The sequence below is a fragment of the Pavona decussata genome, unplaced genomic scaffold, assembly GCF_977016875.1.
Source record: "Pavona decussata unplaced genomic scaffold, jaPavDecu1.1 SCAFFOLD_156, whole genome shotgun sequence".
Lineage (NCBI taxonomy): Eukaryota > Metazoa > Cnidaria > Anthozoa > Scleractinia > Agariciidae > Pavona > Pavona decussata.
This window is the reverse complement of record NW_028145568.1, coordinates 5,158,912-5,175,000: the sequence shown is the minus strand read 5'-3', so window position 1 is coordinate 5,175,000 and position 16,089 is coordinate 5,158,912. Positions and strand designations below refer to the sequence as shown.

The window sequence follows — 16,089 nt, the reverse complement described above, 5'->3', positions numbered from 1 at the left end:
CCCGCGCATCTGTGGATCCTCAGGGAACCGGCTGTGCATAATATTTACAAGTTAAGTATAAATAGGCCTGTTTTATTCGTTTATTCCTCTCTTCGTTAAAACGGACGCAAGATATGAGGTTGTTGCCCCACCCTCCTCCCCACAGCGATGGCTCACTTTTGTGCCTGTGCTCCCGCTCCTTTCCCCCTTCGGGCTCGCCTCTTCCCATAACTTATCTCAACCTGGGGCGTTTGGAAGTTGGGGCCCCCGGTGAGAATTTATAACTGTCCATTTTTCAATTTAATCACATGGCTATGACTCTGTAATAGAGCCGAAATATTGTAAAATTTAACATTTGTAATAAACCAAAACTTGGGATGATAACCATCCTCAGTCTTGTTTTATTCATTTTCTTCACTATTTATAGTACACCATTTCCGCTTTGTATCGCTTCACTAATTACTCGCCGGCGAAAAGCCAATCCGTGACTTGCATGACACAGCTATTGGTATCCTTGTAATTAAAACAGTTGCCCTCCGAGCGATTTGCAAATCCTATCCGACAAATCCTTTCCTGGCTAATATCGTTTCCACAACCAATTTCACGAAAAACGAGTCTCTGTAAACAAAACGTTTCTGGAAAGCAGACGTACCTTGATCGTTTTCTCACCTCCAAAAGGGCAATGTTCTTATGTTCCGGTGGTTAAGGTTACCGTATACCTTTAGAGGTGTCTCGCGTCCAAGCGATGCAGAGCGTCCGGTTGAAAATCTAAATACCTAACCCCTACATCAAATTAAAGCGTATAGAGCAGGCTATTAAGCTATACCAAGAATTGTGAAATAAAAAAAATTGTCGACTGAATTTTTAGCGCACTTTTCTCGAATCAATTTTTTCTCTTGAAGGGGACACTTTAAAGATGAGCTAAAACTCAAATGGAATTTGTTCGTTTGCCTTCAATATACGACAGTAGCTAGTTTAACATATAAAGAACAAAAACGTGTCTGCGAATTTTTTCTTTCGAAATTTTTTTTTCTCCGAGAGCGATTTTTATACCATCACTACACATAATTTTTAATCGTATTTCGAAAATGTTCTGTAACTTTTCACTGCGATTGAATATCGCAAAACGCAGACAGGTTTTTTTTAGCGCTTTGGGTCCGGAAACTGAGGCGCAAATTAAATGAGAGAAAAACAAAATTCGCTTTGACTTGTAGCCTTTAAAAGGTGATTCGGACGCTCGCATTTAGAGGTGGTGAAAATTCGACAATTCATTTAATTTCAATTCTTGGTATAGTTTGATAGCCAGCTCTATAAGCTTTAATTTGATACAGGGGTTTAGGTATCTACCGTTTAAACCGGACGTGCTACACGGCTTGGACGCGAGACACCTCCAAAGGTATAAGGTAACCTTAACGAGAACTCTGAATACTATATCAATTAGTCATGCCGTAAACAAGCGCAACGGTTTCGCTTGTTTACGACATGAATAATTCATATAGTTTCCAGAGTTCTCCTTAACTACAGGGAGCTTGAAATTTTTCTGTTCTCAATCTACTGTGTTGTTTACCGTTGTTGCAAGGCAGATTTTTTAGCAGTCTTGTTTAAAAAAAGTTCTATTTTTCATTTTGGATAGATGAAATCATAATAATACGTACTGTTTACATTATTCTGATTGTAATCCTCGAGCCGAAATATCTGTTTTCGTGGGCATGACAGGCACACCGCGCAATCTGTGGTGCGTCATGTTTTTCAACCTAGCTCCTGTAAGCGCACACCCTGATGCCCGGTCTATACTTTAAACGTATTTGCTTCTACTTTGATTGACTCATTGTGTTTACTTTTTTTATGGTCTAGTTTTTTTACTACACAATTAATATCGCTTAGTATTAAACTATTTCGTCTTATCCTTTTTGTTCCAGTAATGTGCTAGACAAATTATTCATCACATCTACATCACATCTATCATAAAGTGACCAGCTCCCAGTATGGTTTGATAGCTCAATTAGTAGAGCACTGCATCGGTATCGCTGAGGTCATGGGCTCGAATCCGATCTAATCCGGTTCAAGCCTGAATGTTTTCAGGCTTTCTTTTCGCAACTGCTTAAGTTGCGCATATACTGCGATAATCATTTACATATTTATTCTTTCTTCAGCAGTTCAAATGTATGAATTTTCATATATTCACTTTCACAAATTATGGGGTTCCTTACTGATTTAATAATTATCGATGCACAAGGATTGGGTGATCTTAGGCATAAACACAAGAAATCTACACTCAAACAGCAGATTGCAGAAGCATTAATTCACACAAGCATTGCAGCTTTGAAAAAGGAAACGCAGTGAACAGCGTTTGCCAAAGCGATCATAGTATGAACACTTGCTCTTACGTACGTCCGCCTAGTGCTTGAACCTGTTAAACTGGCTTATCCTTTCACAGTTACAAGGCACCATTAGCCAGGGACGAGTCGCAGGTGAGGGGGATCTGCATCTGTAGTACGAAGCCGCCAAAGAAGAATTGAAAAAGATATATGAAAATAGAGGAAAGGAAGCTATTTTTAATCCAAAGCAAAATGGCTTGAACAGGGAGAAAAACCGACAAAATATTTTTTCAACTTAAAGAAGACGAACTATGAAAAAAAACTTATACGCGAGGTGAAATTAGAGGATGGAGATACGATAACTTGGCGCCCAATATCTTTACTACTTTCATAAATTGGCGCCCAATATCTTTACTTAACATCGATTATAAAATTTTAACTAAAGCTTTATCAAAAAGAATAGAAAAATACCTTCCAAAATTAATTAATTCAGATCAAACCGGATTTGTCAAAGGAAGATACATAGGCCAAAACATAAGACTTTTAAGTGATATAATGGAATATCTAGATGCTAAAAAGACTTCGGGATTGCTTCTTTTTATAGACTTCGAAAAGGCTTTTGATAGCCCTGAATGGGATTTCATTACTAAAGCTTTGAACGCTTTCAATTTTGGCCCAAATGTGTAAAAATGGATCTCAATTTTTTATAACGGTGTACAAAGTGCAGTTATGAATGGTGGGTTTTTGACAACGTATTTTAATATATCAAGAGGAGTCCGTCAAGGTTGTCCTCTAAGTCCTCTTTTATTCATCCTCGCTGTGGAATTGCTAGCAGTAAAAATACGCCAAGATTCAGATTACATAGGCATTTCCCTCCCAGACGGCCAGGAGGTCAAAATTTCACAGATTGCTGACGATACCACTATAATAACGGAAAATGTTGAATCACTCAAACCTTATTTACAGATCTTGGATCGTTTTGGAAATATTTCAGGTTTAAAATTAAATAAGAAGAAAACAAAAGCTATGGGGATGGGTTCCATGAAAGATAGTAATTTGAAAGTACTTGACTTTAGGACAACAGAAGAACCCATTAAAGTTCTTGGAGTATATCTATCCTACAATACATATAAATGTACTGAAGAGAACTTTCACGCAAAGATAAAGAAAATGAAAACAAAATTGAACTTGTGGCTCTCAAGAGATCTCACGATATATGGCGAGTCTTTATTGGCGAAAGCTTTAGGTATATCACAGTTAGTTTATGCAGCATCCATGCTGACAGTTCCAGAATCGATTATCAAAACTGTTCAGGAGAATCTCTTTGCCTTTCTATGAAAAAACAGGAAAGACAAGATAAAAAGAGTAGTTATGTATCAACCAGTAGAAAAAGGGGGAATCAATTTTGTTAATTTTCACACAGTTATTAAATCGTTACGCCTAGCTTAGATTGGTAGACTACTGGACACGTCTGATGATAAATGGAAGGCAATCCCAAATTACTACTTTCGAAAACATGGCAGCCTATTATTTCTCCTTAAATGCAACTATAATGTAAAACTCTTGAAAACAGGTCTGCCTCTCTTTTATCGAGAACTTCTTCAGTACTTTCAAGATCTCGAGAATACTACTAACATCCTTCCAAATGGCGAATTCATTCTTTGCAATAACAAGTCGATAACCATAGACAATGCTACCTTATTTTGGAAGTCATGGTTTGATAGCGGAGTTGTATTAGTAAAGGATGTGCTAAATACAAATGGTAAGTTTTTATCATTTGAAGAGTTTAGCAACAAATTTAACATTACCAGAAATTATTTGCGCAACTTTCAAGAGGGTCGCACAGGGGGGGTCTCTTGCACGGTTCACGAACAGAAAAAAATAGCAAATCACAGATCACAGAAATGAAAATTTCGTTTTCAAGCTCTTCACGGGTCACGCAAAACTTTCAGGTCACGGATTACGAAAAATAATTTATTACATTCACGTTTCACGGGAAACAAAATCAGCTAATCACGCATCACGAAAATACCCCTGTACGACCCTCTTTCAACTAATTTCAGCCATTCCATCCGAGTTGAAAAGGAGAGCAGCACAAACGTTTGTTTTCGTTTTCTGCATAGAATAACTGTAACAAGGAGAGAACTCAAACTATTTCATTTAGCGGATAACGATAAATGTATATATTGCTCTAGTGCTGATTCAATAGAACACACCTTTATTGATTGCAGGGAGTCTGTAAAACTTTATTCGCAAATTATATCATGGTTCAACCAGTGCCAAGGTACTACAATAACACTCTCGAACGAACAAATTGTCTTTCGTGATATACATCATGTAACTGATACGCTCTCGGACCCCGAAAGACGCAGGCTAGATTTACTCATCATCTTAGTCAAACAATATATCTACTCCTCTAAACACCTTCAGAAAGAATTGTCTTTAGATGAACTTGTAAACAAACTTACTATTCAATGGAAATTAGAAAAATGTGCTTAAATGGAATTTCTGCTCTCAATCAAAATGAATGAGGTGATGCATTTTTTCTTAACTCTCATATGTAAGCTAATGCAGAGGCTCGATTTTGTAGCTTTTTTGTTTAACCTCTTTCGTTATCTTAATAATTTTTTTCTTCTTTTTTTTTTCTTTTTCTCGATTACTTAGATGTCTTTTTTTTCTCCTTTAACTTAACAGAAAAGTACTTTGTAAAATTCAAATACTGTATAAGTGTAAGTAATTTATATAAGTGTAAGCAACCTAAGTGTATTTGCGTATTTAAATAAAGCGTGTAAAAAAATATCCCATATATAATTAATATTTGGCTTAAAGGGGCAGCTTTCATCACTCTTTAGTCTACACGCATCACTTTGATGGAAACGTTGAAATAATGGTTCAATTTTGTTCAAAATAAGTCTACTAGTACACAGGATCTGGTCTTAATTATGTATGCCTTCAGATGGCTAGGATGGAAATGGTTGCAACTTGGAAAAAATGGACATTTTTGTTCAAAGAAGAGGAGGTTCTTTGTCAAATCTTTGATCAGCTTTGACTAACACACAGTGCCCCTTTGAAAATCCCGATCTTCTCAATTGTAGCCCATTCAATCTGAAATACGACACTCCGTATCCCTTTTAATACTTCCCAAAATATCCCGTTTTCCTATAAACTTTTTACCCAAATATTCCATTTCCCGCTAATCCCTAAGGGGTCATCAATTTTTAACTTCCTCGAAGTCCTTCGTGTTTAGGAAACCTTCGAATTCCCCAGGAAAAGAACTCGGCTTGTGGGCAAGTCTTTTTGCACTTATGCTGACTCTTGCTTGCATTTAGCGTACAGACCAACTCTTAACGTACCGGAATGGCAATGTTCATGTGGAAAGATCGAAAAACGAAAAGTGGATTACCGATCGATATATTCGTAACTTTCGGGTATGAGAAGAAACGTAATGTGACTAGCGGCAGCTGATTCAAGGTGGCTGTACTATAATATCGACGTTCCCATGGAAATTTAAACAAAACAAATGGATCGGATAAATTGTAGGGCGTAGTATATTCTTGCCAGTCAACGAATGTGCCAATAACACAACAAGACAAGTCATTGGCTTAAACTGGCATTTCACAGTTTATGAAACTGCGGAAATGTCGTCTTTGCGTTAAGCCCGAGACAAAACAGCGACAGAACTTTCAATTGAAACAACCCGCGGAATTTCCCCGAACGCTCGACATAAGATCTTCCGATCTACAATGTTCCCTTTCTTCACCTCTTGGTTGTTCGTTGTTGGGCTGTCTTCAAAGTTACCCAAGGAAATCTTGGCTCTAGGTTAGTTCCGTTTTCATTTGAAAACCATTTAGTTTTATTATTATTACTGGATTCGATATGAAACGTATCTGTTAAGAAACGAATTTACTTCCCTAACTATTACCATGCTCCCAAATACTCATAGCGACTTTTAAGCATTGTTTTCAGCCTGTAGTTGATGTCGCAACAGTTAAAGGTGTTTCAGTATAGTTTTTATGAGACCATACCTAAGTTTTAAAATCGGCTTTTAAAGGTAATCTTCCCTTTGTTGGATCGACGTAGAAGTAAGTGAGCATTATTTTTTAGTTTGGCGTAAAGTAAATGACAAACATGTCTCTGTTTTCTGAGTTTACTAAATGGTAACGCATATGTGGGCCACACACACTTAACAATAGAAATAGAGTTATGAAAATACTCACTGGGGTTTCCACATTGTAAAATAGCATAATAAACATGTTATTTATTTATTTGTTTGTTTTTGACACGCCGACCTAAAACAACCAAAATACGTGCTAAGCAAGCTTGACAACACATAGCCTTAAGGTTACTCCCTTGAGATAAAAAAAATTGAAGTGCACTTTTTAAACTTTCCCTGTTGTTCAGCCGAGCATAGCGTTGCATGCAATAGTGTATTTTGAAATGTCATTAAGAAGAAAAGGGCATCAAACCTTAGAAAGCGACACAATCCCTCAAGTTATATCAATATCCAGAACAGGACCCCGGGTTGTTCAAAGAGCGGACAACGCCACCCAGTGGATAAATCGCCTACATGGGGATAGAATGTACTCCAACCAATACATTTTATCCACTGGATAAAGACAGTTATCCGCTCTCCGAACAACTGGAGTCAGGAGTCTCTTTAAGTACTCACTTACATTCTTGGTATCAAGAAGATGGTTATTGGGTTGCTAGCTAGGGACATGAAGTTCTTTTCTTGTCTAAGAAAAAGCAGCCTCCAGGCAACGAAATAAAGAGAATTTATTTTTGCAGAGATCCTTATGCGCAGTATAGTATCAAGTACTATTAGTTTGAAACATTTCTTGCCACCAGGTCACGTTTTTATTTCCACACGTAAAAATGGGCAAATTCGCTTTTATTTTTTTTAGAGTAACTTGTTCTTCTGACAATGCAAGTTTATTTTTTTTGCTGTCTACGGGATGTGTACTATGCTAAAATACATATGGCAACATGTCTGTTTAGAAGACGATAACTGTTTGTTGACTTGAATGACTCAGCTAAAGCCCACCGCGTTTACTGGATGAGAGTGCACTTAAACCCACGCCAATAGCGTGAGACATTTATGCACAGTCGTGATACAGAGGCAAGTGTAGTTCAATACAATCACCTTTAAGGTGGCTCGCTGCTATTTATTGGCGCGTTTGTGACATTTTTGAATCGCGCTTTTTGGCTGGAAAGATTTAATATCTATTTCTTTGAGTTTTGGTCTTCCAATTGAAAAATGTTTGAACTTTAAGAAATTTTATTTATTTTGTTGTAATTCAAAAAACGCAGAAAAAAAAAAAAACGCAGAAATAACGGAGGAGTGCAGCCATATTGTGATGTCTCATCTGAAAGGCTAATGTTACGCAAAGCTTTGTAGAAAGAATCTGAACAATTAGAAACATACAGCAAACAAAATAAGCACTATAAGTGATTAGAGAATACGCCGTCTAAAGTTCTTTTGTTAAAGGCCGCTTACTCCGCGAGTTGTTCTAACTAAACACTTTTCAACTGGGATTAAAACCATTTTCTTGATAATACACTCAGGACATCTGCTTTTGTTGCCAATTTCCTCACGGGCATACAGTTTGCCTCGGGGGATAACAAGTCTTGTTTCCCCTTTCTTTTGGAAAATAAATATTCTAGAGTTCCAGTGGCAAACTACTCGAGGGGAATGTGAAACAAGCTGGAAATTTTGAATATATTATATAGCAAAAGGGTTTCCGCCGCAGGCAATTGAAAAGCGAAAAGGTAGAGGTACTCAAATATGCAGCTCTATTTTGACATCAATAATACACAGAATTTTTGCGAAATTGAAAGACAAATACACGATAATTTTGATGACTATAAGACATTATAATTCAACTTTACACGCACCTTTAATTAAATTATGCTTCTTCTAGTGCCAACTGTACTCGCCTTAAAGTTATTGATTGCTCTGTTTCTTTCAAGAAAGCAGTTTGGGTCACATTACACTTCCAGATGAAAGATAGTCTGATTGCACTGTTCCGTTACTTGTGCGACAGCTAAGTCAGCTTTAGCATAGCATTTTCGAAGTAAATTATATGGTCATGATTGCCATGAAACCAAGATACGTCGAGTACCTTTTTATTTAAGTTTATTTGATTATGTTTAAGAAAAGCAGATCTTAGCAAGGGCTATTGGAATTCAACTAAGAAAACTGGGGGTAACCACACATTTTTTTTAGAAATACCGCAAATGCTCGAATTAGCGCCCGGGGCGCTTATTTAATTTTCTAAGGCGAGAGGGGGACGCTAATTCGAAGAGGGGCGCTTATTTCGTTTATCAATTTTTAGCCTCAAAATGACACTATCTTTATTTCTATTTAAAACCAAACTGCAACATAAAAATTCAAAAACCTTACAGAAAACTAATTTTTGCGAACTCGAAAAGTTCTTAAGAGTTTTTCATCAAAAGGAGGGGGGGCGCTTATTACAACTTTTGAGCCTTAGGAGGGGCGCTAATTCGAAGCGGGGCGCTTATTTGAAGCTGGGTGCTTATTCGAGCATTTACGGTAACTAAGCAGCAGTAATTCTAAAATGCCCCAAAATACAAAACCATGTATGGAATTTTTTCCCAAATGGAAGCTTTATTATCTCTCAAAAAAAATACGTAGTTGCCCTTTATTTTCTCTTCGGATCCTAAAACCCCTTGCCAAGATCTGTTTTTCCCGGTTAGTTATAAACGACGCAAAAATATACCTGTTTTAGCAAGCACCAACGTTAAGAAACCCGACTTTCTCGGATCATCGCGGCATGCGCAGAACGTATGCGCCGTAGCAAAAGTAGGCACCGGACCATCAGTAAAGGAAAAAAAAAAAACAGAAAAGCAAAACCTGGGATACGTATACGAAACCTATCATTGTTGAAAATGTTTTATTTTTCAAAATATTAACGGATCAAGTGCAATTATATTATAAAATCCTACATTGTGACTATTAAAGCGGTTTTAAAGTTGGAAACAAATTGGAAGACAGTTAATTTTCTTTGTTGTTTTATCGCAGAGTTTAACACTTTGTACCACCCGGATCTCCGACAAGACGCTTTCATAAAAGACGAGTTCCATTATTTGGATGTGCCAAGGGCTGGAACATATATAGTACACGACATCTTTGATTGCACCTTTGAATGCCTCAACAATCCATCCTGTCTTTCCTTGAACTTGGCTGCATCCAAACGAGCTGATGGAAAGCTATGGTGTGAGTTGCTTTCTTCTGAAAAATACAGCAAACCTGAGGAGTACAAGAAGAACGACACCTCGCATCACTATTCCATCAAGGTGAGGGAAGCTTTCCACATGAGGCGGTGATGTGATTATTTTACTGAGTCACTGATGTGGTAATTGACTGGCTGCGGCAATCGAAACTGGTTGAGTCACTCATTCAATTTTCCTTCTTCTTCTGTTTTTTTTTTTTAGACTCCATGTCTGTCTTCCCCGTGCCAAAACAGTGGTACATGTTTGGCTAACTACAAATATCACACATTTAAATGCAACTGTAAAGCGGGTTTTATCGGAGAACACTGCGAAATAGGTAATTCACATTTGCAAATGTAAAATGTACAAAAAAGATAACTTTAAATGTGTTGTTGTAGTGGGCGTGCGCTTCGCTAGACTGAGATAGTTAGCAATCATTCCATGTAAATAAAAAGAAACAGATCATCCCATTTAAACACCACAGGTCTCCCCCAGGACTTTGTCCAGGACTGCGTACGGACAGCGCATTTAAAAGTAAGTGACGGGGCTGAGCTGATCTCACAACCGTGATTTAGCTAGTGGAGGTCCCGTGCTGGGAACTATCGTTTTACGAGGGAAAAGTTGGAATTACTGGCATCTTCTGGATTGAAGTGCTTCTAAAACTCGAGCCGAGCGCTTTCATGAACTAAATCTCTTCATGCGACAGGTATACGGGATGACAATGCCCAAGGCTGATTGATTGTCCGAGCAAATGACCAGTTGGCAGAGAAACGAAACTTCGAGTGCAACTGTGAAATTTTTAGGACAATCTTTAAGAGGAGGGCATTATCATCCGATATACCAGCAAGCTAGGATAAATTTCTGAAACGCGCGCTTTACTGTCGAAAAAAATGTAGAACTGCCAGTGATGGAAACGCCGATCGATTTTTGTACCACGTGACGTGTTTCATCCAATGACAATGCACGGAAATTAATTGGTGATTTATACCAGGAAATACCGGCTTAAACGCGGGGAATCACATTTAACCAATCATTGTCGTACTTCAAAGTTATTTTGGCACTAAGCTGTACTCAACCAATTCAACAGTTAAGAATTAACGCACTCAAAGGCTCAACTGGCTGCAAACCTGAATGACGTAGCCTGGGTAAGGTAATGGTTGTGGTATGATATAGCATATATCTGAGACTGGAAATTCTGATTCTTCAAAATACTAGAAAAGAGGAAGTCGTACTAAGGAAATTCAAGAGGACCAATTGAATCTGCTATGTTCGCTTCAGATTTCAATTGGAACATAGCAGATTTCGAAGTACGATATATCACGGAAACGACAAGCAAACTCAAATGGAATTGGGCTGGTCATGTAGCAAGAAGAACAGATAACCCTTGGACAACCCGCATTACGTTCTGAACGCCCCGGGGACACACAAGGAACCGAGGAAGACCAAGGACGAGATGGAGGGACGACTTAGATAGTTTCCTAAAGCACTGGCACTGTGTCGCGCAAAACCATGTCCAGTGGAGGTCAATGGGGAAGGCCTACGTCCAACTACAGACATTTAGTGGCTAAAACTGATGTTCGCTTCAGTTAGGTTGGCTGGTGGCAGATTCCGGAATACCTTATTTATGCCATCATAAGCCGATTGACCAGACTCGTTCTCAGTCCTTCCTTCGATCGCAGGGGTTAATCCATGTTAATGGGAAGTGCAAACTTTTAACTTAGGTTCCAGTCTTTGGATCAACAACGAAACTTTCAACCTTGCAGAAGGGGAGACTGACTCCTAAATTGTTAAAACAATACCGACAATCATTGCTACGCATGAGTATTATACAGTAGATATAGAACGTTAGCCGTTTGTTTTAGAATAGTCTTAGGATTTTTGTTGGAAATCAAATGAACGCCAGAGGGGTATAAACTGTCCACTCGGTTGATCTTCAGTGTTGATGATTTGAGTGCTGCCTTTGCTCTGACATCTGCAAATGGTTAGACTTTCTAGTCTTTCCTTTAACATACGTTGTCCACGATTTCCTCAAAAGCTGACAGCCCCCACCCCCTATAATGAACAAGCTTGGGATAAGCTAGCTTCGGCGGGAAATAGAAGAAATGGCTAAAGTTCGGCAGAGTTGGAGATACATCTTGACAACTTTATTGCGTACAAAGGGAAATGCCAGCCTTACTGAAATATAATGACTTTTATCCAAGTAATTTTTTACTTCCATTTCAGCCGCAGAACGTTCATGCAAGGATTTCTTTGACAAATACAAGTAAGATAGTATAATTTAAACTGCTTCTGGTGCAAAACTGCCCTTATATTAGCTGTCAGCCATTATTTAATATTTGAAAGTATTAATCAGCAATTATGAACTATTTAAAAGTAGAAGCTGCTTTTCAACGAATATCGTCAGCACCTGTATTTATGTGGTTTCTGCCAATATGAGATGTGTGAAATGAGATACTTAGGCTAAAACCCCCTCCCCGTCCTCTTGTCTCATAATTGAGCTTTGCATTGTAAATCTAGTCACGTTACGAGACTTATAAGAAGCCAAGAATTGCTCTTGTTCTTGACTGGGACCAACACCAAGAATCATTCTCATGCAGAGACCCAAGGGTCAGAAAATGGTAAGTTCGTCTGGATGAATGGATCGCCAAAAACATAATCTAAGAGTGCTCTAAAATGTGTTCTTGTGTTCTTGACAACCCTTCACAGGTTGAACGTCAGTCAGGTTGTTACCCTCATCTTGGACTCAAAACCAACTTCCGTTCTGTGTCACATGGGAGATTTTGGATGTGGAGAAGGAGGATGGACGCCGGTCATGAAAATTGACGGCAACAAGGTCATATGTTGAAAATAAAACGTATAGTTATGTAATATTGAACTAAAGAAATTTTAAAATAAAATGAAAACAACCATGCGGCTGGCACCCGGCCTTTCCAATGGCGTTTAAGGTGGCCGGAACCGGTTTCCAGCAGTCATTTTACTTTGACAGATCAATAAAACAACTGTTTAATTTATCAGTTGATACAGCAATACTGGTATGAAACAAATTCCTAATCATTGGTGTACAAGTTTTGATCTTTTCGTTGGCACAATAGGTTACCATAGCAAGAGTGCAACCTGTTAAAACAACCTTAATTTGAGCATTAAGTGGTTATAACTCAAAGGCGAACTCACTGATGCCCATGTTTGTTACAGAACTGTGATCAGCATGCTTAGATACAACTGTTTGAAAAGTTTGAACAAATTCGTAGGAAGGGGTTCAGAGTCCTTAAATTTTCGAATTTTTTTAAACTTTCAAGGGCAAAAATTTGTAAAGCTAAAATACTGAACTAACATGAAATAGGCAAGGCCTTCTTCGATAAACACATTTAGATATGAGTCCTCCCTGAAGATTTTTTTTGTTACAAGTTGCTTTTTGTCTCTTTACCCTATTGCGTACCAATTGTTCTGGATACCGTTCTTTTCTCTTCTTTTGGTTTCCATCTTTGCTTGCTTTATCACTTTGTGATTTGTTTTCTCTTCTTTCTTCTTATAGACGACCTTTCACTACCGATCCAGTCTTTGGACCAAGAAGGAAACCTTCAACCTTGCAGGAGGGCAGACTGGCTTCGATTCACAAGAGACTAAAATGCCTAGTTACTGGGACACACCCTTTTCGAAGATCTGCCTCGGTATGAAGATCGGCCAGCAGGTCAACTTTATTACAGTAAACAAGCAAGCCAGTTCACTGTTTACTTTGATCGCTGACGGGGAATATCGTAATACCTCGCTGGGTCGTGACACATGGAAGATGCTGGTTGGCTCCCAAGCATCTTTGCAGCAAAACTGTAACAAGGAAGGCTTCAATGCGGCACCTTCCCTAAACGGTGCGAGTACAGCAAGAATTGGTATCATTGGTAACAACCAGGCCCAGTGCGATAGCTGTGACTCAAGAATCGGGTTTGGTACCGGAGGTTACCATGATGATTCCAACACGTGTGGAAACGAAGCAACAAGCGCGGGTGATAACGGTGAAAAGCACATAAAGGCGATGGGATATATCTTGGTACAGTGAGAAGAACAGTCAATTTTATGTGTTAGATTTCAGGCAGGTCAGATGAAAGACCCAGAAAAATTAGCAAAAAATCGTAGAAAAAAAACACAGTGGACACACATACAGTAAGTAGTAAACTTTAGTTTGATAGGTGAATGACATAAAAGTTCAACAGAGCGCACATTCACTTCTTATCCGAAACATGACATGCATTCAACACGATTGAATGCGACACAGAACTTAGAAAAGTTTAACTTCTGGAAAAGGGAATCTAGCATCTCAGAGTCAACAACTCGCCTTCTGTTATAGATAGGATTGCTCGCCGGATTTCTTTCCAGCTTTCAAACCCTTTTTCAGAATTTGTCGGTCTTTGGCGTAACCTCTTTACATTGAATAACGCTTTAAGCTGAAGCAAAGGAAAGCTTACATCTGTTGAAATGAAGTATACTCGGGTATTCAAAACACTAGCAAATTCCACGAGCAAAAGAAGTTGTCTAGGTCATTCAGGTCACTAAAACGTGTAACGTAAATGGACTGATGCGTGTTAATATGTGAAAACATGCTGCAATTGCTCACTTAACAGGAAGTAAACATAAGATTATAATTTTTCCAGTTAAAGGACCAGTTTAAATCCTGCCTTTTTTTAGGTTCAGATTGCGTTTCAGTTCTTTCAGTTTGCTTTCCTCGGAGGATCGTTATATTCGGGATTAACTGACAACTGTCAAATTTTATTGCTACCCTTTTTGCAATCGTTACTGTGGTAACTGTATAGTGGTATTGATTCGGTGTATGCCCCGGATATCAATACTTTCCCCGAGATATGGCTACTCAAGACCCATTCACCTCTTGTAGAGCAAATCTTAAAATATAAATGATGTTTTACGAATGATTTATTGGTAGATTTACCAAGTCTTGTTGAGTTTACTTCTCTCCCTTTCTTCTTTTCCCGTTAAAGGGAATCGTACAAAGTCTTTCGTTAAAATTTCAGTCAAAGCGCTACACAGACTCATAAATTATTAGAACAATACCGGCATTATTATTATATTTGTCAATTATTGTAGCAATATCATTGTTACGCATGAGTATTATACAGTAGATATGGAACGTTAGCTGCTTCTTTTAGCAAAGTCTAAAGGTTTTTGTTGGAAACCAAATGAGTGCCAGAGTGGTATAAAATGTCCATTCGGTTCATCTTCAGTCTTGGTGATTTGGCAAAGAACCTCTGGAGCCAGGGTGAGGTTCATGTATTGACACCGTTACTGTTTTGAGTCATTTGACTTGAGAAGAGAACTAATAAAGTCAATAAGATTGCTTTATTAAAAATACAAAATCCTTTAAGGAGCATAATTGGCCAAAATTTTTTTTCTCAAAAACATTTGGGCATCATCGGAGTCTCCGTGAAACATAGCACTTGAACTTCCACATATATAGTTTTTCTTTTTTAGAAAAATCTCGATTTCCTGTTTTAAGACGACCTGTGAACCCAAGGAATAACTGAGTGATGATGGCGTTTAGGGCGGGTTCACTTCTGACGTACTTACATAAGCACATGCGTCCTCTTCCCGGGGCAAAAAGGATTTTAGTATTGTGGTACACATGTTTATAGTATATAGTACAGGAAAAGATGGTTTATAGCATATAGTATATACAGTGGTATATGGTACATGGTACATAGTATATAGGTATAGATAGTTATAGCACATAGTGTAGTACATGGTATATTGTATATAGAATAGGGTATTTAGCGCCGGTAGTTGGAGGTGTAAAGTTTATTAGTATAATCCAACTTAAAGTAGTATATAAGAAATGAAATGATAACTCTTCATCTCTCTTCGTATGTCCTTGATATTGATTTGTCAAATAGCACTGCAAATGATTACGTTCAACAAGCAAATTTCTTTAGCGCTGGTTCAGTTGAGGAACCTCTACGGTTATGCAATGGCCGGTAAATCTACATTAATATAAGGCTTTCTTAACAGATTTTAAGAACGTATTTAGCATTAAAGAATTATAGATAACAAATGCAATAATAAGACTGTCTCAACTTGACTTCCGGGCTCTTTCCTTGTCGTTTCAGAGCCATGCAGTTCAATATGTGTAGGTTTCATTGTTGACCTTTCCTTATATATCATAATTTATTAAAAACTGCATCAGTAACAGAGCTACGTTGAAGCCAGAAAAGCCTTAGTACAAATGAATAAATGAATATTTCACAGTCCAGCACTATGTAACATGACTTACGACACACACCTCACATGAAAAGAAAAACATGTTTGTCCCGAGCTAAACCTTAAAAAAAAAATGTTTGTCCCGAGCAGGAATCGAACCCAGGTCTGCCCAGATGCAGGCAACATGGCCAGTTGATACGCAGGCCATTCCACAGGACGTTTTCTTTTCGAGGTATACGTGCGTTTCATGGTTTCTAAATCCCGAAACGGAATTAGCACACTAGACATCAGTAACAGAAGTATTTTGGAGCCAGAAAAGCCTTAGTACAAATGAATAAATGAATATTTCACAGTCTAACAC

General features: G+C 38.1%; 1 protein-coding gene across 1 annotated transcript; it reads left to right on the top strand.

The window, feature by feature from the left end:
* The first annotated feature begins 5,289 nt into the window (after nucleotides 1-5,289).
* Nucleotides 5,290-15,766, top strand: LOC146465479 (uncharacterized). Its single transcript, XM_085128366.1, has 6 exons — nucleotides 5,290-6,116; nucleotides 9,340-9,614; nucleotides 9,753-9,867; nucleotides 11,754-11,793; nucleotides 12,237-12,363; nucleotides 13,063-15,766. Exons 1-6 carry the CDS (start codon nucleotides 6,041-6,043, stop codon nucleotides 13,579-13,581), a joined length of 1,152 nt encoding a protein of 383 aa, XP_084984492.1. The 5' UTR covers nucleotides 5,290-6,040; the 3' UTR covers nucleotides 13,582-15,766.
* The last annotated feature ends 323 nt before the right edge of the window (nucleotides 15,767-16,089 follow it).